Below are 20473 nucleotides of genomic sequence, written 5' to 3'. Positions count from 1 at the left end.
CATAGAAGTATAATAGCTTCCAGAGTGACTCTCGATCTACACTATCAAAGGCTTTTCCATAGTCCACAAAGTTTACATACAGGGATGAATTCCATTCCAAGGGTTGTTCTATGATGACTCGTAAGGTGCATATTTGGTCTATACAAGAGCGATCTCTCCTAAATCCCGCTTGCTGGTCTCTCAACAACTTATCCACGGCATCCTTCATTCTTACCAGTAGTATTCTGTTAAACACCTTGCCCGGAACAGAAAGCAGCATAATGCCTCTATGGTTGTTACAATTTCCAAGATCACCCTTCTTAGGAACTTTCACAATGATCCCTTCTCTCCACTCTTCTGGGATACTCTCCTCTTCCCATATCCTAGCAAATAGCCTATGGAGGATTTCCACTGATGTTGTTAAATCCACCTTCATAGCTTCAGCAGGAACCCCGTCAGGTCCTGATGCTTTACCATTCTTTAGAGCCTGAATGGCAGCCTTTATTTCCGATTTGCTAGGGTTTTCGCAATTCAGGGGAAGAGTTGCATCTGGCAGGGGGATGTCCGGTTGATGTTCTGGTGCAGGATGGTTTAGAGAAGGTACTCATCCTCTATCTGTCTAAGGCACATTGTTCAGTTTAAGGTTGTACATCGGCTTCATTGGTCTAAGGCTCGACTAGCTCTAGCATACAATGATTTTGACCCTACCTGCCCATCGCTTAAGTTGTTCCTCAGCTGTAGTCAATGGCTTTCCATTTTTGCTCCGCACTGGTTTCAGTATCCTCTGATGCTTCCCCGCCATTCTTCTGGTGTAACTATACAGGTCTTTCATATTTCTCTTCTCTGCTGCTTCTTCTGCTGCCTTTGCCAGATTGTCAATATAACTTCTTTTATCCTGTCGAACACTTCTCTTCACTGCTCTGTGGGCACTTCCATACTGTTCACTGGCCTTTGCCTTCGCTGCTCTTGTTCGCGAGTTGTTCAATACCTCTTTGCACCTTTTCCTAGCCTTGATCTTCTCCATTGTTCCTAGAGACATCCAATCCTTCTCTGTCGATTTCTTCTTACCTATTGTCTCTTCACATGCTTTGATCCAAACGTTCTTCACTTGTCTCCATTCCGTCTCAATGTCTGCCACTCCCTCCACTTCATATAGATCTTGTAACACTTGAAATCTATTTGACATACTTAAACAAAACTGGTCTCTCATAGTTGATTCCCTGAGAAGGTCAACATTGTATCTTGTCCTGCCACTTGTTGGTTGTCCATGGTGCTTAAGGTGCAACTTTAGGGTGGCAATAACAAGGTGGTGATCTGATGCCACGTCTGCGCCTCTTTTAACTCAGACATCTTGTAAGGTTCTTTTAAATTTCTTGCTGATGCAAAAGTGATCGATTTGGTTCTCTGTCATTCCATCGGGTGACACCCACGTAGCTTTGTGTATCGACTTATGTGGGAAAACACTCCCTCCGATTACAAGTTGGTGTAGTGCGCATAAGTCGGCAAATAATTCTCCATTTTCATTCATTTCTCCCATTCCATGCTTACCCATTACTTCCTCATATCCGGTGTTGTCAGATCCTATTTTGGCATTTAAGTCTCCCATGAGAATGGTGATATCTTTGGGTCTCTCTTTAGGGGTGTTCACACGGCAACTTTTACTCCGGTGTAGCACCGGGGCTGCCCCGGTAGAGCGTTCACACGGTACAAAGTTATACCGGTGCAGCCCCTGAAAGCTGCTTAAACCGGTGCAAATCTAACCCTGCTCGGGAGGTGGTTTAAGAAATTTACTCCGGAGTAAATGCTAGTTTGCGGGGCAGCACCGATATAAAATGGGACGTCTGAACGCTACAGGGGTAGACTCGCTACGCGTGAGGAGAGTTGATTACATAAGGGTATTGCATAATTTGCATCCTGGTATTTTGCGCTTCCAAAATGGCGAATATCAACAACAACAGAACTGCGTGTCTTCCAGTGTTGCCAGATTTGGCAGTTTTAAGTGCATTTTGGCGGATTTGAACATATTTTGGGATGGAAAACGTCAGCAATATCTGGCAACACTGGTGTCTTCATCCACGTTGTTTTCCCGGCGCTTGGTGATGCCATGACAACCGGGAAAAAGAAGTACATTTTCACGCATGCGCATATTTCATTTCCGCATTATTACTATCGGAAATGATAGTAATAATGATAGGAAATGATAGTAATAAAAGGAAATATCAAAACTTTATTACTATCAAAGGAAATGATAGTAATAAAGTTTTTGCTACTATAACACGGTCGCAGAAACTGCCGTGTGACCGCAAGTGGGGCTGCACCGGTGCTAACACGCTTCTCTCTAGTAAGCAGGGTTGTGACGTGTGAACGCTGCGCAAAATTTACACCGGTGTAAGATATATCGCAACAAAATACATCGGTGCAGCATCGATGCAAATATGTGCCGTGTGAACACCCTATTTGTTAAGTAGATCTTGTAGTGTGGAATAGAACTCTTCCTTCTTGGTCTGTTCTGCAACATTTGTAGGGGCATAACACTGTATAATACTAACCTTGATGTTCTTCTGCTTGGTTAAGAATTTAGCTGTCACAATTCTTGGACTGACTGGCTCCCAACTTATAAGAGTTTTTGCTGCATCTTTAGATAACATTAATGCAATGCCTTCTGTATGGGGGGCATTCACTTCTTCATGACCTGAGAACAAAACTACTTCCCCAGTTGATAAAGTTAGTCAACCAGCGTGGTTCCATCGCACTTCGCTCAGCCCCAGGACTGATAAATGGTAGTTTCTCATCTCCCTTACTATCTGTGCTGCTTTTCCTGATTCGAACATCGTTCTTACATTCCAATTCCCTATTCTGATAGTCTTCCTGGGCGTCAGTAAAACATTCGGCCTCACAGCTTCCGGTTGGCTTTCACTGTGCCGCGTCATAAACCTTCTACTAGAAAGCTCTACTTCCCCCAGGACCGATTGTTGTTGTAGGTTACTTCTCGATGATTCTGTAACATTCCTTTTTTTACAGTAGAGGGTTGTTAGCCCTAAACCAACCTCCCAAGGGAGGAAAGTGTGGGATCACTCTTTGTCTAGCCCCTACCTTTCGACCTGTTCGGCATGGATGACCCTACCGGGAACCACGTGGCTCCTGCCGACATAGCTCTAGAGGTCATTGGGACACGCAAACCGCCCCACCACGAATAAGGTGGTGATCCCATCGGAGCGGTGGGGGGAAGAGAAGTTGAATGTTTTCTTGCCGAATTTCACTCGAAGTCACGCTGGGTAGAGCAACCTGAACCACACCTTCTTCTGATATACAGTAGCAGCCGTTTAACATCTTTGAATTCCGCCCGTTTTTTCGCAAGGGTTTTTGTCAAATCAGGGTAGATCCATAGGCTGATCCCTCTGAACTGCACTTCATGTGCCCTTGCCCAATTCAAAGCCTTTTCTTTCTCCTGAAATTTGTGAAAACATACAATGAAAGGGCAAGGTGGGTCTCCTTCAGAGGGCTTTTCACCAAGTGACCGGTGTGCTCACTCCAATTCTGGTGGTTTATCAAAGACACCTGGCATGACTTCCATTAACATGTCGGATACAAACTTCACCGTTAACTGTCCCTTCTCGCTGTCCTCCGGGACGTTTAATATCCGCAGGTTGACCCTTCGTGATCGGTTTTCAAGGTCCTCTAGTCGGTCGAGAAGCATCACGTTTTGTTCCTCAAGATGTTGTATCTTTTTCTCTGCTACGGTCAGAGCTGCGAAGTTATCCCCCGCCAAAGTTTCAGTGGTGTTCAGCCGTGTCTGGAAATCAGTTACAGTCTCTGTTAAAGCACTCACCGATGCTTGGAGAGGGATGATGGATTCTTTAATTAAAGCTGAGATGTCCTCTTTCAACGAAGCTCGTTGTTTGCCAAGCTCAGCGACAAGTTGGGTCATAGAAACTGTCTCTGAAGTTTTATCACTGGGAGGGCTAATGTTGCTAGCCATGGCGGTGAGTTTTGCAGCTGGAGTTTTCGACAAAGCAGCTCTTGTTGTCATGTTGTCAGAGAAAAATGCGCGTATATTGTGATGTAAAACGATATTTGTAGCAGATGTCAGGCAGTAAGGTGGAGATATGCCCTTAATTGCGTTATTTCAAGGTTATTGAAAAGTTATGACGGGAGCTCCGCGTTCCTGCTGCCTATCCTCTCATGGCCAAACCGGAAAAAAAACACTGTATTGGATCTTGTTTTGATGAATCAATGTACACTTACATCACTCATGGTTCTTCTTGCGCTGGGAGAGAACTTACCTGGTGATAGGAGCTAAAAAGTCCCTCAAAACACCATTCTAAGGACTACGGTCATCCTCAGTTCCTGCAGTGTGACACACAAAAAAGGAGGAACTTCCTCCAACAATTCTCAGAACGATGAAAAAGTTCCTCCGGTCTGAAAACACCTATTGCACCTCACAATGGACTTGTTAGGGAGGCACATATCTTCACTAAAGGAGATGTAGGATGGAGGATGTAAGTGTATCAGTATAATCACCAATGTTGCTACATCAGCCTTCCATTGCCTCCCAGTCAATGAAGTCCAGGCAGTCTCTGGCTGATTGTTTTAGTGAGCTTAGACTGCTCCAGTTTCCTCTTATATAGGAGAACATATATGATCATAGAATGGTCTGAGTTACCAAGAGGTGTGTGTGAAAAGTGACAGAATGCCCCTTGGTGTAGAAATTGTTGAGGGTCTTTTCGTCCTGAGTGGAACAGTGGATCAGCTGATGGCATTTAGGAAGATCATGGTTCATATTACTGTGATTGAAATCATCCATCAGAAAATTCACACTGCTGGGAAATTTATTTTCCAGATCATGAATGTGATCACTGTGCTGAGGTGGAATACTGGCTCCAACAAGTGCTTTAGTTTAGCCAAGATTATACCAAGCAGAATTTCGAGATATGAGCATGAGGTCATCTATTAGTACAAGTCATCTATCTTGATAGCAAGAAGGGAGGGCACATTATTATTATTATTATTATTATTATTATTATTGTTGTTGTTGTTATTGCCTTATCACTACCAACGAGCTAACGCACCTCCTCGCATGCCTCTGTAAAGCCTGTGTGAGCTGTTTGCCAGACAGCATCTTTATTTATCTTTGGTTGGTGATCTAAAGCCAAATAGCATCAAATTTCAAATAGAAAACTGGGCGTTAATTCTGGGGGAAAGTTGTCCTTTAGTTTCAGAAATTCCTCTCATGAAAAGGAAAACTTTTATTCCTTCCATGGGCACTTAATACACACTAACCTGATCTTTAATTTAATCATCAATCTGATTGTCAAAACTGACAGTTTATTTCACATTCCATTAGTCTGGAATGTGTGTAACATTTAAACACAGTACAGCTAATTCACTGAACAGCGCGCGCACGCACACACACACACACACACACACACACACACACACACACACACACACACACACACGCACACACACACACACACACACACACACACACACACACACACACACACGCACGCGACATTAGCAGATACAATGACTAATGAATGTCAGTAAACTGTCAGAATGGCGCCCAAAACTGAGAACCAGAACTGAACCGTCTCTCACCCTTTGATGGAGTCGAAATGTTCTTCAGACAGTTTGTGGACATTAATAACTTCGTCTCTGATGAGTGTGATATAAAAACCACTGCGTAAAGCCATTTTCCACAGATCCAGAGATGCAGCGTTTGATGCCAGACTGCCATGGCACAACAGGAATCCCACTGAAACACACACACACACACACACACACACACACACACACACACACACACACACACACACACACAGAGCTTTACTAATTAAAGTTCACTACATGCACTGGTGAATTACAGAGAAAATAATCTGATTCACTGAAACTGAGGTCATCAAAATGTTTCCATTAAAAATAAACCAGACTTTCATTACATTAAAAAAAAAGTTGTTGTTTTTTAAGAACTTAGTAATGAATGTGAGCAGGTCATGGACTACAGACATTGTTTTACATCCCTCTACTGATACAAAAACCATCCTGATTAATGATCTTAATTTACATGACCTTGCTGTCAACATCTACAATTTCAGTCGTCCGGAGTTAGCAAATCGTTTTACAGGAGTTTGGATTTAAATCCGTATAAAATTTAGAATAAAATACAACAAAAACAAAATCTTTATTGTTGTATTATAAATAACACACTCACAAGTAATCCAGCGCTCCATCACCTCCACAGATAAGTACTCACATGCCATCTGTAACACACACACACACACACACACACACACACACACACACACAATGAATCATGTCACTGGTCTCAGGGTTAATCAGGACTGTATTATAATATTATAATGACATGGTAATAAACTATGTCACTGGTCTCAGGGTTAATCAGGACTGTATTATAATATTATAATGAGATGGTAATGAACCGTGTCACTGGTCTCAGGGTTAATCATGGCTGCTGGCGTGTTGATGATGCTCAGAAGCTGAGCACTACGCCACTGCTCCACCTGCAGGTTCCTCCGAGGATAAACAAACTGCAGCGACACCAGAGCTTCTGTCACTGACTAACACACACACACACACACACACACACACACACATGGTCACAGGTCACAGTTACCCTCCTTTAAACAGAAACTGTGATTTTGGGGAAGAGCAGGATTAAACCTGAGCTGCTGTATATTAAGGAGCACTGTGAGAGTGAGGGCAGGGTAACAGTGATGGGCGAAGCTAGAGTCAGGTAGGTGAGTGTGTGTGTGTGTGTGTGTGTGTGTGTGTGTGTGTGTGTCAGAGGTAAGAAGTAATGTATCAGGTATCTGTACTTTATTGAATATTTATTCTTCTGACAACTTTTTACTTTTACTCCCTCCATTTTAACACAAATATCTGTACTTTTGTCTCCCTACATTTTCAAATCAGGTTCGTTACTTTAGTTCAATGCATCTGAGGGGAATTATCAATTATATTATATATTTTTATTTTGTATCATTGCACACCTAATTATCATGACTAATTTCAAAATGAATGAATGAGACAAAAACACATAGAAAAGATAATACTGATTACCCAAACCCAATCTGGCAACCCTGATTCTAAATTGAAACATGAACTAAGGTAAAATTCAGAAAACTGAAACAAATGGATTTTCATTGAACTTTTAAATTTTAAAATTTTTGTGTAAACATACCAGTGTGTGTGTGTGTGTGTGTGTGTGTGTGTGTGTGTGTGTGTGCGTGTACCTTGGTGTGTGGTCCAAACTCCTCAGTGAGTTTTTTTAGAGGATTTTCATACTCAATGATCATTTGTCCAAGGCGAGGAAATGACGGGTCGCTGCACAAACAACAAAAACATCAGAATTAAAAACATATCTTTCACAAACACCACATGGTTTTGGTTTCTGGATGGGAACACAAACCCTGGACACACCCTTTACCACAACTGTTATTCACCTTGAGAGTTTGTGTGTGTGTGTGTGTGTGTGTGTGTGTGTTGGATTAACCTGCTGCCATTTGAGAGCTCGTATGCACAGTTGTACATGCCAATCAGAGGTTTTCTATCATCAATGCGTGATAACATGAGAATGACAGAAGCGTAGGTGATGATCAGGTCCAGGTAATTCTTAGTGAAGTCAAAGTTCACCGCCTGAAACAGTTTATTGATTAGAATCATAACAATGAGGATTAATAACACAATCCCAGTGTTACTGAGTGCTCTATGAAAATCCTGTCCATCACTTACAATGTTAAAGAAGCACTGGCAGGCGTCGATGGTGTTCAGTACCTCATAAACATGATCCTTCAGTCAAACAGAAAAAACAGCACATAAACTTCACACTGACTTTATACTGTAACAGTGACACATTACACCTTAATTTATAACGTCATTTACAGTATAATATTGTGATTCATCAAAGCAATAATTTGTATAACAAACCCATCTGTGACCTTTCAATCTTAAAAAGACCAAATAATATCACAATAATTACACATGTTAAATATGTAAATAAATATAGATCCATATATACAGTGTTCTTCAATAAGAAATTACAGCAACGCAATGGTGAAGCTTTACGTTTTCTTAAAAAAACATGAATAAGTCAGTTTAAATATTAATAATAATAATAATCTATTAGCTGTTTGAAATTCTTTACTGAGAATACAATGATGGGGGGAGGTTGTTTTGTTTTTAATTAAAGCTGTACAACAAAAATTCTCACCCTGAACTCCATAACATCAATAAAAGAATCATAAAAACTGCTGAGAGCCTCCAGGATGGCTGATTTCTGTTTCTGAATGCTGCTGAGTTGCTGCTGTATTTTCACATTAAACACACAAACAAAAAACATTTAAACTGAAATTCAACAAAACAACACAAAACAATACGACAGTCATAAACTCATAACAAAGAAAGTGACATCATGCTGAACGAAAATGCAGTTACAGTCAATAATCTGTGTGTGTGTGTGTGTGTGTGTGTGTGTGTGTGTGTGTGTGTGTGTGTGTGTGTGTGTGTTACTGTGTGAAAATTACACTTCCTCCTCTGAAGTCAATGTTCGGAAATTTCCTGTTGATGAACTTTACTGCAGGTTCCATTGATTTATCAGTGAGAAACACAGGCCGTCGTTTTGGATCCGCACATGTCTTCAAGGAACAGAAGAAATATTAATTTTAGATTGCGATTAATAACACAGGACTTTTAAAATGAAAAAAGAGACGTTGTTTGTTTTGAACTCCATGTGGCGGAGTGTTGATTAGTAACACTAATCAACACTCAGTGGAGTTTATTGGATGTGCCTAGAAACTCTGAGATGCTTTTGGGAAGTGTTTATGAAATCATCCTCAACTCTGACCTGGAATCCCAGCAAAACTCTGATGCATTTCTCTCCATCATCATGTTGCCTTACTTGATTCTAATATCTATAGTTTACCAAAATATGTTTTATCAAATCTGTTTACCATCTTAAAGCTGAAATAATAATACACTTAACATTGTGCTAAACTGCAAGCCATCATGGTGTTAATCTTTATTTTCAGGGAAAATTTGCTACGAGACTGTTAACATCCTTTATGAAGAGGTGTAACTGAGACAAAGTGATGTTTCTACATTGTAATAAATGACTGAAGGTTCAGAGTGATTCCTCTTTAAACAACAGTCTAAAGTTTCTTCCTTCTCCTTTACACAGTAAGTGAACTCTCACTCTGACTGCGTGCTGAAGTAGAATTTAATCTCATTCTGTTTCTGTTTGAAAATAGGAAGCTGTGAGTGCAGACAATGACATACCAAAACCCACCATGTTGGACTGGATAACATTTATCACATCATTACACATGAGGGTTAGGATCACACTCAGTCCTACAAAATGGCTCACACACTACACAACACTACACAACTAGAGAGAGAGAGAGAGAGAGTGTGGGTTTATGTTGAGCTGCTAGTTTCCTGTTTGCACTTCCTTGTTGATTCTCTGCCCTAAATTATAACAAAATCTTTATACCATTTAACACATAAACACATACATTTTATTTTATTTTATTGTACTCACTTTATATAGCACTGATGTAGATCAATGAGATTCCAATACAGAGATTAATATTAATAAACTTGTGTACATGGATAAAGCCATTTAATTCAACAATCCTCAGTACATCTGTATTTTTTACCCATAGAAATATTAATTAGAAACAAAGTGTTCAATTACAAACATTTAATGACAGTCATAAATGCATTTTATAAATGTTCCCTCTGCGAGGAGGTGCTCCTGTCCGTCATGTTCCTGTTTTTCTGGGGCGTTGAAGAAGTAAGAAGGCTTTGCAAGAACATTTATATTTTTACATCTTTTTTATGAATTGAATATTTCTGACCTTTTTGATGTGATTCATGCGGATTAACACTCCTCTTCCCCGCTCGTTTAGAACCACCAGTTTCTCTGCCAGTTTTAGTTGGTAAGCCATGATTGCCACACACACTCACACACACACACACACATACACACAGTCACACACATTCACAGTGGAACACTATAGCCACCCCCACTTCAAAGAGGAGGAGCTAATTAGAACCAATAAAAGATGAGCTTTCCATATGCAGATAAGTTACATTTAGTTTAGTTAAGCTTGTTCTCAGAAACACACGAATATTAAAGTGAACCATGTTCAATAAAACTTTTATCACCAGTTTATTTTGATTATTCTGTTATTACTATTATATAGTGAATTAACAAATAAAATATTGTAACAATAGTACTTTATTGGTAAGATGCATGTACTAATAGAATAAATTTTAATAATATTTAAAATAACTAAATTTATTACTACTTTGGGACACACACAGTTGGGACAGTTCATGTTACAGGGTTTTTCTTGTGGTTTACAAATATAAAAATGTGGGAGTTTACCTGCATGAGGATTAAGCTTATTTCTGATACACTTTAGTGTAGGCCTCTCTCTGTATTTGGTCATGTCACTGTAGTGACGTCTTTTCCAACCATCAAAGTTTCGATGGAAACTTAACTAACTCACTAACAGTAGGGAAGAGTTACAGTAGTGGTTTCCTGTTGCCTTCTACTGGACTATTATTATAGAGGTTTTCTCCTCTCAACCATTCACCCCTCCGGGTAGCCAGTTAACTTAACCCCAGGTCTTTGAACTGTGGGAGGAAACCGAAGCACCCAGAGGAAACCCATGCAGACAAGGGGAGAATATGCAAACTCCACACAGAAAGGCCCCCGTTGGCCATGAGGTTCGTACCCAGAACCATCTTGCTGTGAGGCGACCGTGATAACCACTACACCACTGTGCCACCCAGCGTAGGTCTGTAATAGTCTAATGTCTATAATGATCAAAGACAATGTAAGTTAACTTCGGTTAACTAATTTGTGATTTATCAAATGTCAGACTAAACATTGCTTGGTGCCGTGAGACACTAAACGTGTGCTGTTATAAACCGTCAGCAGATACACCATCCACTGGCACATTTTGATACCAATAAAAATGTCATAAAATAAGCTGAAATGCTTGGAAATTGTATATTTCAATGCCATTAATTTTTTTTTTTAAATTTCTCCTTTGATCGGTCACTGTGTGGCCTCAGCCTCTGGCATTACATCAGAAATGGACCAGCATTTGGAAGTTGGAAACTTGGGACCTATGATCTCAGTATCTCAGTATTCCAGTATCTCAGTATGAGGTTATGGGATATTTCAGGTCGAAAGGCGGAGTACACCCTGGACAAGTCGCCAGGTCATCACAGGGCTGACACATAGACACAGACAACCATTCACACTCACATTCACACCTACGCTCAATTTAGAGTCACCAGTTAACCTAACCTGCATGTCTTTGGACTGTGGGGGAAACCGGAGCACCCGGAGGAAACCCACGCGGACACGGGGAGAACATGCAAACTCCGCACAGAAAGGCCCTCGCCGGCCACTGGGCTCAAATTACTAATGTGAAGCCTGACAATTTAAGTAACCCTGTAGTTAACAATATAACTGTATCAGATCAGCAATTAGAATGTTTTACTCCCCTTAGGGAATCTGAACTAATTTCATTAATCTCTGCATTAAAATCCTCAACTTGTGTACTAGATCCCTTACCTACATGACTATTCAAACAGATAATGCCTGGAGTAATTTAACCGCTTCTAAAAATAATCAATTATTCTCTTAGGATTGGCTATGTACCCAAATCCTTTAAGCTAGCAGTTATCAAACTCCTGATTAAAAAACCTGACCTTGATCCCTGTCAGCTGTCCAATTATTGGCCAATAGCAAACCTCCCCTTTATTTCCAAGATCCTAGAAAAAGCTGTCACACAGCAGTTATGCTCATATTTACATAGGAATAACATCCATGAAATGTCATCATCATCATCATCATCATGGATGTCACGTCGAAGTCGACGAAGACTACTGGTGGTGGATGGCGCGGGTATGGGCTGCGAGGCCAGCAGCCGATGCACACGGTCTTGAACAGGTGGCACATCTATAAGGGGCGTCAGCAGAGTCAGGAGCTTTCCAACTAAGGCGGGCCTGGTGGATGTTATACACCCTCTTTTCCTCAAAGATGGAGATTCCCTTCTGAATGGTGGCTTTCCAGAGTGGGTGGTTTTGTGCTAGCAGTTCAAGCTCACAAGCAGCAATGCCACACTTCTTAAAAAAGTCCTTTACAGAGTCTTTGTAGCACTTCCTGGGCCACAGGCGCAGATAGAGGGTGGGACGGGTGGGATTCGTCCCACCCAGATTTAAATTCACCTCGTTCGGTCCCCCCCCACTTATAGGGAGGAAAAAACGTCTATGCTGTCTTTCTTTGCACAAGGCAAACCTCACAGAAAAATCAAAAGACTAATTACCATTCGGTTTATTGAGGTGCACAGCAGTACATACATAGTTGCAACAACTCACATAAAACAAAACAAAGACTGATATTCGGTTGGTTGAGCTGCGCAGACTGCACAGGTTGCGAGCTCGAGCTTGGTTGCTATGGTTACCCACAACAAGTTTGACAGGCATATCGGGGACAGCTCCTAGTTCAGGACCCCAACACGGCATGATGAAGGGTGCCAAACCGAAAAGGCAGAAAATGATTGCATCGTTTTTTCAAAAAACAATGACTGTAAGTAAACTGTGCCTTACTTTATCATATCACCTTGCAATTTTTTGATAGTCTGTTCAAAGTAATGTCATAGTGAAAGTAAAATCGTACGGAGTAGAGATGCCTTTCTGGTAGCCTCCTTCTTTCAGTGGTAGCCTGTAGATACAGTGCTCAGAAGGCAGTTTTAATGTTTAATCTGGCGTTCCTTCATCCCTGCAAGCTAACGGTTGCAGGGATGAAGGAGTGATGGTTTTTTTGTCTTAGCTGAGTAATGTCGCCGCCCTGAGGGCATCAGAGTATATTCCTCACACAACACATGTTGGGGGTGGGGGTGGGGTTGGTTTGCTGGCAGCTTTGTCCCCCCCAGTTCAAAAAACGTATCTGCGCCCCTGTCCTGGGCCTTCCAACTCGGTGCTCGCCACTGGCGAGCTCACCATAGAATAATTGCTTGGGAGTTCTATGATTGTTCATACGGATGAGGTGACCTGTCCATTGGAGTTGTTTCTTCATGATGACGCTTTCAACAGATTGACACTTGGATCTGCATAACACCTCAAGATTGGACACTTTCTCCTCCCAGGATATCTTCAGGATCTTTCTAAGGCAGCGTTGCTGAAAGGCCTTGAGTTGCTGGATGTGGCGGCGGTATGTTGTCCAGCACTCTCCTCCATAGAGAAGGGTACTTAAGACGATGGCTCGATACATAGCAACCTTTGTGGATGGAGTTATGGTGTGGCTATTCCACACCCTCTTTTGCAGGCGTCCGAAGGATGCGCTAGCCTTTGCGATGCAGCTGGAGATCTCTCTATCCAGTTGGGCATCACTCGACAGAATGCTCCCTAAGTACACGAAGGCATCTGTGTTCTTCAGAAGCTTGCCATCAATACATACTGCTGGATTGATGTACTGTGTATTGGGGGGGGGGGGGCTGCTAACCAGTAGAAAAGCTGCTGACCAGTAGCTGCAGTCCGTCCTCGCTGTGGGAGAAAAGAGCACAGTCATCAGCGAAGAGTAGATCTTGGATCAGCTGGTGGCTGACCTTGGTTTTGGCATGCAATCTTGAGATATTGAATATGTTGCCATCGGCTCTGAACCTGATATAGACACCTTGGTCTCTGCAGTTAGCCAGTGCCTCGTCAAGCGTAGCGCCAAAGAAGATGATGAATAATATAGGGGCAATCACACAACCTTGTTTGACCCCAGTTGTTATTGGAAAGGGGTCGGAGAGCTGACCATCTGCACACACACACACTTGCATACCGTCATGGAGCCCCACGAGTATTCTGATGAACTTATCCGGAACACCCTGCTTCCCCAAGATCTTCCAGAGGCCGGTGCGCGGGACGGAGTCAAACGCCTTGGTTAGATCGATAAAGGAAGTGTAAAGGCCGACATTTTGCTCCACACACTTATCTTGAAGCTGTCTGGTGACGAAGATCATGTCAGTTGTTCCCCGCTCTCTTCTAAAGCCACACTGCGACTCGGAGATGATGTCATCGAAGATGGAGTGGGCAAGTCGGCATTGCATGATCTTAGTGAGTATTTTGGAGGTGATGGCTAGGAGAGATATACCGCGATGGTTGTCACAGTCACGGGAGTCTCCTTTGCGTTTGAAGATGGTAATGATAACAGCGTCCCTGAATTGGTCAGGGATGTCCTCGCTCCGCCATATGCACAGTAAAAGGTCGTGGATCTTGTCCATCAGGATGACACCGCCGTACTTGAAGACTTCAGCTGGTAGTCCATCTTCACCAGCAGCCTTGCCAGTCTGCAGAGAGTGGATGGCATCGCACACTTTTTTCCTGCTAGGAGGGTCAGCCAGATCTTCCATGATTTCTCTCTGTTTCATGACATCGATGCTGTCTTGTTGGACATAAGTTGGCTTATTTAGGAGGACACTAAAGTGTCCTACCCAGCGTTTCAGAATGTCAGACATCTCTGTAAGGAGTTCCCCCTCTGGTGAATAAATGGGGCTTGGACCATGCAAGGCGGGGCCATAGAGCTTTTTCAGAGAGTGAAAGAAGTTTCTCATATCATTGGTGTCAGTATAGCGTTGAATTTGCATAGCCTTTTCCAGTAACCAATCATTTTTCAGCTGTCTGGTCCTCTGCTGGAGGGAGTTTCTAGCCACTGCAAATTCCTTTTTCGCTGATCTGGTGTTCCGATTTACACATCTTAGATAAGCAGCATTCTTCCTCTCAATTAGGAGATGCATTTCCTCAAAGTTATCAGTGAACCAGTCAGGTTGCTTCCTTTTGGCTATCCCAAGCACGTCTACCGCTGTTTTGTAGATAGAGGACTGTAGATGGTCCCACTTGACAGTTGAAGAGTTGGATTCCGTGGTGTCGGCTGAATTTAGCGTCACTTCAAGGCGTTCTTGAAAACAAGCCCTAGTTACAGGATCTTTAAGTCGGGTGACGTTGAATTTCTTTACCGGCTGTTTGTTGCATTTCGTCATCGGAGGTTTGATAATAAGCTTAAGTGAAGATTTCACCATTCTATGGTCTGTATTGCATTCAGCACCTCTCATGACCCTTGTGATGGAAACATCCTGTATGTCCTGGGTTCTTACAATAACGTAGTCAATGAGGTGCCAATGTTTGGATCTTGGGTGTCTCCAAGTATTTTTGTAGATCGATGGGAGCTGGACGAGGGTATTAGTGATTGAGAGCTGGTGCTCATGACAAAGGGACAGGAGAAGGAGTCCATTGGAGTTGCACTTCCCAGTACCATGGGGGCCGATGGTTTTTGGCCATGCCAGGTTGTTCCTGCCAACATGAGCATTGAAATCTCCTAGGATTATCAGCTTGTCCTCGATGGGTGTCTCGATGATTAGTCTATTAAGAACAGAGTAGAATTGTTCTTTCACTGGCTCCTCATTAGTTATTGTTGGGGCATAGGCACCAACGATAGTAGCATGGCGATTTTTCCCAAGAGGTAGCCTGGCAGCGATGAGACATTCATTTATTGCTTGAGGGAGCGATTGGAGATTCTTTGCAATGGATGTTTTCATAACTATAGCGACACCATGGAGATGTTTATCAGAGGTTGGAAGACCACTCCAAAAGAAGGTGTAGCCTGATGTATCTTCGTGAAGTTGCCCAGAATCCACAAGGCGAGTTTCACAAAGTACTGCTACATCAATCAAATATCTGTCCACTCTAGTCCAATTTGTGCTGTTTTACGTTCACTGTTGAGTGTACAAACATTCCAGGTAGCGACCTTGAGAGGTCTTATACATTTCTTATTGACTCGACCGCATTGAAGGGATAACCCATCAGCCACGGTGAGCTGACCGGGTGAGGAGGAGCAACCAATGTTTAGGGTTCCTTTTCTAACCCATTCCCTGTATGGGGAGAGCAGTGGCCTCTCTAAATAGAGCTGCTCTGACATCTGGAATGCTGCTGAACCGTTATATTGCTCCAGTTGGTGTAACAGAGCGACCATCAGTTCCAGACCACCAACATGCAGGTTCTTGCCTATGACTGCCAGTATTATCCTGTACCTGTTGCTTCGCCAGTCCCCCATCACTGTTGGACTTTCCATCCACCAGTTTCCTGTGCACAGATTTGCTTTAGGTGATGAAGCTGTTGCGCCGCAACTACCGCACCCTCTCCTCCTCCTCACCAGAGTCCGGTGGCAAGCATTGCAAGACAACCAGAGGTGACTCAGACACAGTGGAAATTGGCTGCAAGATGGAAGGCAGCAGTACTTCCCAATGTTCCACAGTGATGCTAGGAAGGTCTGGTTTTTTTATTTCGGGGTTGTCTCCCCTAGATCCATCGCGTTCTGCAAAAACTAGGGGTGGCGCTGAGAGACACTGCGTACGGTCTTCATTATGTGAGAGGCTAGATGGTTTGGCCGCTTGCTGATGACAAGATGGCCATATATTGCGCATCACGTAACGCTAGATATGGGGAGACCAGTCTGGGACACCGTGTTGTTATAGGCCAGCCAGAAAGGTACTACTCCTCCAGTATCCTTTGCCCCCATGAAATGTATCAGTCAGGATTTAGACCTCATCATAGCACAGAGACAGCTCTGGTTAAAGTAGTAAACGACCTACTGTTGGTGTCTGATCAGGGCTGTGTCTCGCTGCTTGTGTTGCTTGACCTTAGTGCAGCATTTGATACCACTGATCATCCCATTCTTCTGGAAAGACTAGAAAATGTTGTGGGAGTTAAGGGAATGGCCCTCTCCTGGCTCAGCTCTTATTTAACTGATCACTATCAGTATGTTGATGTAAATGGTGAGTTTTCTAGACATACTGAGGTAAAGGTTGGTGTTCCATAAGGTTCTGTTTTAGGCCCACTGCTTTTTTCTTGATAGATGTTCCCTCTGGGTGATATTATTTGTAAGCATGGTATTAGTTTCCACTGTTATGCTGATGACACACAGTTGTATGTTTCTGCAAAGCCAAATGAGAGACACCAGCTTAATAGAATTGAGGAATGTGTAAAGGACATTAGACACTGGATGCTTATGAACTTCCTTTTGTTTAACTCTGACAAAACAGAAGTACTCGTACTCAGACTGCATGCAGCTAGAAGTAGGTTTTCTGATTACACAGTAACTCTGGATGGCCTTTCTGTTTCTTCACGTGCAGCAGTAAAAGAGCTCGGTTTGATCATTGACTCCAGTCTTTCATTTGAAACTCATATTGATAACATTATCCAGATAGCTTTCTTTCATTTCAGAAATATTGCTAAGATAAGAAATTTAATGTCACTACACAATGCAGAAAAAATAGTCCATGCTTTTGTTACTTCTAGGTTGGATTATTGTAATGCCTTACTGTTTGGATGTTCCAATAAGTGCATAAACAAGCTCCAATTAGTTCAAAATGCAGCAGCAAGAGTCCTTACTAGAACTAGAAAATATGACCACATCACCCCTGTCATATCCACACTACATTGGCTCCCAATCAAATTTCGTATTGTTTATAAAATACTACTATTGACCTTTAAAGCACTGAATGGTCTCACGCCACAGTACCTGAGCGAACTTCTGGTCCTTTATGACCTGCCACGGGGTTTAAATGCAAAGGAGGGACATGACAACAATGAAGACTACGTAGTTCTTCTTAATTTACACACAAATGTATTTATTCCACTTGAAAGGTGCACGTCAAACCAGCTACTTAGATCAAAAGGTGCAGGCTATCTGCTGGTACCTCATATAGTGAAGGCTACATCAGGGGGCACAGCCTTTTCTTACAAAGCCCCACAGTTATGGAACAGCCTTCCAAATAGTGTTTGAGACTCAGACACAATGTCAGCATTTAAGTCTAGGCTGAAATCATCTGTTTAGACAAGACTTTTGTTAATTTTATGAGGTAAAGGAGTAGATCTGGAGGATCCTCAGACAGTGTTTTGGTAAACTGGGATGTATGGATGCTGTCAGTCCCCACTCGCTTGCTCACTCGAGTTTGTTGATGGTGTAGTAGCTGCTGCTTTATGTCCCGGGGCTCCTTCATGTCTTACCTTCTGGCTCTCCTCTTTTAGTTATGCTGTCATAGTTACTTTTGCCGGAGTCCCTGCTTGTACTCAGTGCAAAATGTATACTGTTCCTACTCATCAGGTGACACTGGGCATACCTAACAACCTGTGTTCTCTCTCTCTCTCTCCCCCCAACTCTGTCTGTCCCTCTAAGTTACATGTCAATCCTGAGATCGAGATGCTGAACCTCTTCTGCTCCTGCCTGATCCATCCTGATGCCCTATGTCTGGTTGGAGTCTCCTCACATCGCTCCTGTGGAGGACGGCCCCCATATGGACAGTTGAAAGTCACACTTGGAAGATGATCTGGACACTTACAGTAATGCCTTTATGTCTGAGGATTACAGTTGACTTGCTAACTTTAGGACTGCAGTTGTCATGAACAGTTGTGCACTTAAGTTTCCATCAATGAACAGTTTATAACTTCAACAAAACTGACTTCATGTTAAAACTGTTAAAATGTTATAATCATGCTATCTGTTATCACCCAAATGAGGATGGGTTCCCTTTTGAGTCTGGTTCCTCTCGTGGCTTCTTCCTCATGTTGTCTGAGGGAGTTTTTCCTTGCCGCCGTCACCACAGGCTTCATCATTGAGGATAGACTAGGGATAAAATTAGCTCATGTTTAAAGTCACTAAGATTCTGTAAAGCTGCTTTGCGACAATGTCTGTTGTTAAAAGCACTATAAAAATAAACTTGACTTGACATATGTGAACATGATCCAGAAATGCTGGCATTTTCTCTGGGCCAAAACTCATTTAAAATGGACTGAGGCAAAGTGGAAAACTGTCCTATGGTCTGACGAATCAAAATTTAAAATTCTTTTTGGAAACCATGGATGCCGCATCCTCCGGACTAAAGAGGAGAGGGACCATCTACCTTGTTATCAGTGCTTAGTTCAAAAGCCTACATCTCTGATGGTATGGAAGGCATTAGTGCCTATGGCATGGGCAGCTTGCACATCCGGAAAGGCACCATCAAAGGTATATACAGGTTTTAGAGCAACATATGCTCCCATCCAGACGACATCTTTTTCCAGGAAGGATTTGCATATTTCTGCAAGACAATGCTAAACCGTATACTGCATCTATTACAACAGCATGGCTTTATAGTAAAAGAGTATGGGTGCTAAACTGGCCTGCCTGCAGTCCAGACCTTTCACCAATTGAAAATATTTGGCGCATCATGAAATGAAAAATATGACAAAGAAAACCCAGGACTGCTGAGCAGCTAGAATCCTATATCAGTCAGGAATGGGACAACATTTCTCTCCCAAAACTCCAGCGATTGGTCTCCTCAGTTCCCAAACGTTTACGCACTGTTGTTAAAAGAAGAGGGGACGCAACACAGTGATAAACATGGCCCTGTCCCAACTTTTTTGAGACGTGTTGCTGCCATCAAATTCAAAATTACCTTTTTTTTCTTAAAATAGTACATTTTCTCAGTTTAAACATTTTATATGTTGTCTATGTTCTATTGTGAAAAATATATGGGTTTATGAGATTTGCAAATCATTGAATTCTGTTTTTATTTATATTTTACACAGCATCCCAACTTTTTTGGAACTGGAGTTGTACACTATATTTGAATGTCACTTATATGACAGTACTGAAAAGCCCTCAAATGTCAGCAGTAGGCTCAGTGTATAATGTTTTTGTTTGAACCTTTAGTAACAATTGCAGATGAATTAATCCATCCATTATCCGTAGCCACTTATCCTGTGCAGGGTCGTGGGTGGGCTGGATCCTATCCCAGCTGACTACGGGCGAAAGGCGGGGTTCACCCTGGACAAGTCGCCAGGTCATCACAGGGCTGACACATAGACACAGACAACCATTCACACTCACATTCACACCTACGCTCAATTTAGAGTCACCAGTTAACCTAACCTGCATGTCTTTGGACTGTGGGGGAAACCGGAGCACCCGGAGGAAACCCACGCGGACACGGGGAGAACATGCAAACTCCGCACAGAAAGGCCCTCGCCGGCCACGGGGCTCGAACCCGGACCTTCTTGCTGTGAGGCGACTGCGCTAACCACTACACCACCGTGCTGCCCATTAATTAATTAATTAATTGGTTTATCTATTTGTTTATTTATTTAGAATGAATATATTTTGACTGGTTGTGTTTAATATGTTTATGTTTGAATAATTATTAGTAGAATATATCACTCTGTACTTTTGCTGAAATGGTAATAAATAAATAAATAAATAAATAAAGGGGGAAACGCTCTCTCCCGCCTTTTTCCGCTTGGAAACGCCCCTTCCCCCGTCCGAACCCTAACAGCGAAGAGTTCGCTCAAATTTACAGATCAATAAATCATTCGTACCGGAACAATGCACGGTCACAGTACATATAGATCTCATCCTATGAAGCGGCAGCAG

General features: G+C 42.4%; 1 protein-coding gene across 2 annotated transcripts in view; it reads right to left on the bottom strand.

Annotated features, from left to right (window-relative positions):
* The window catches only part of nckap1l (NCK associated protein 1 like), a 35969-nt gene extending 25978 nt beyond the window's left edge, over positions 1–9991 (bottom strand). For both annotated transcript variants that reach the window (XM_060910369.1, XM_060910370.1), the window contains exons 1-9: positions 9858–9991; positions 8526–8636; positions 8213–8305; positions 7735–7791; positions 7496–7638; positions 7236–7326; positions 6423–6560; positions 6194–6242; positions 5581–5737 (exon numbers count right to left, since the gene is read on the bottom strand). In XM_060910369.1, coding sequence (XP_060766352.1) covers positions 5581–5737; positions 6194–6242; positions 6423–6560; positions 7236–7326; positions 7496–7638; positions 7735–7791; positions 8213–8305; positions 8526–8636; positions 9858–9947 — 929 coding nt within the window. In that variant the 5' untranslated portion in view covers positions 9948–9991. The remainder of the gene's footprint in view (positions 1–5580; positions 5738–6193; positions 6243–6422; positions 6561–7235; positions 7327–7495; positions 7639–7734; positions 7792–8212; positions 8306–8525; positions 8637–9857) is intronic.
* Positions 9992–20473: the final 10482 nt, after the last annotated feature.

Source organism: Neoarius graeffei, chromosome 26 (genome assembly GCF_027579695.1).
Source record: "Neoarius graeffei isolate fNeoGra1 chromosome 26, fNeoGra1.pri, whole genome shotgun sequence".
Classification (NCBI taxonomy): domain Eukaryota; kingdom Metazoa; phylum Chordata; class Actinopteri; order Siluriformes; family Ariidae; genus Neoarius; species Neoarius graeffei.
The sequence above is the reverse complement of the archived record's forward strand: the minus strand, read 5'-3'. Positions and strand labels throughout refer to the sequence as shown.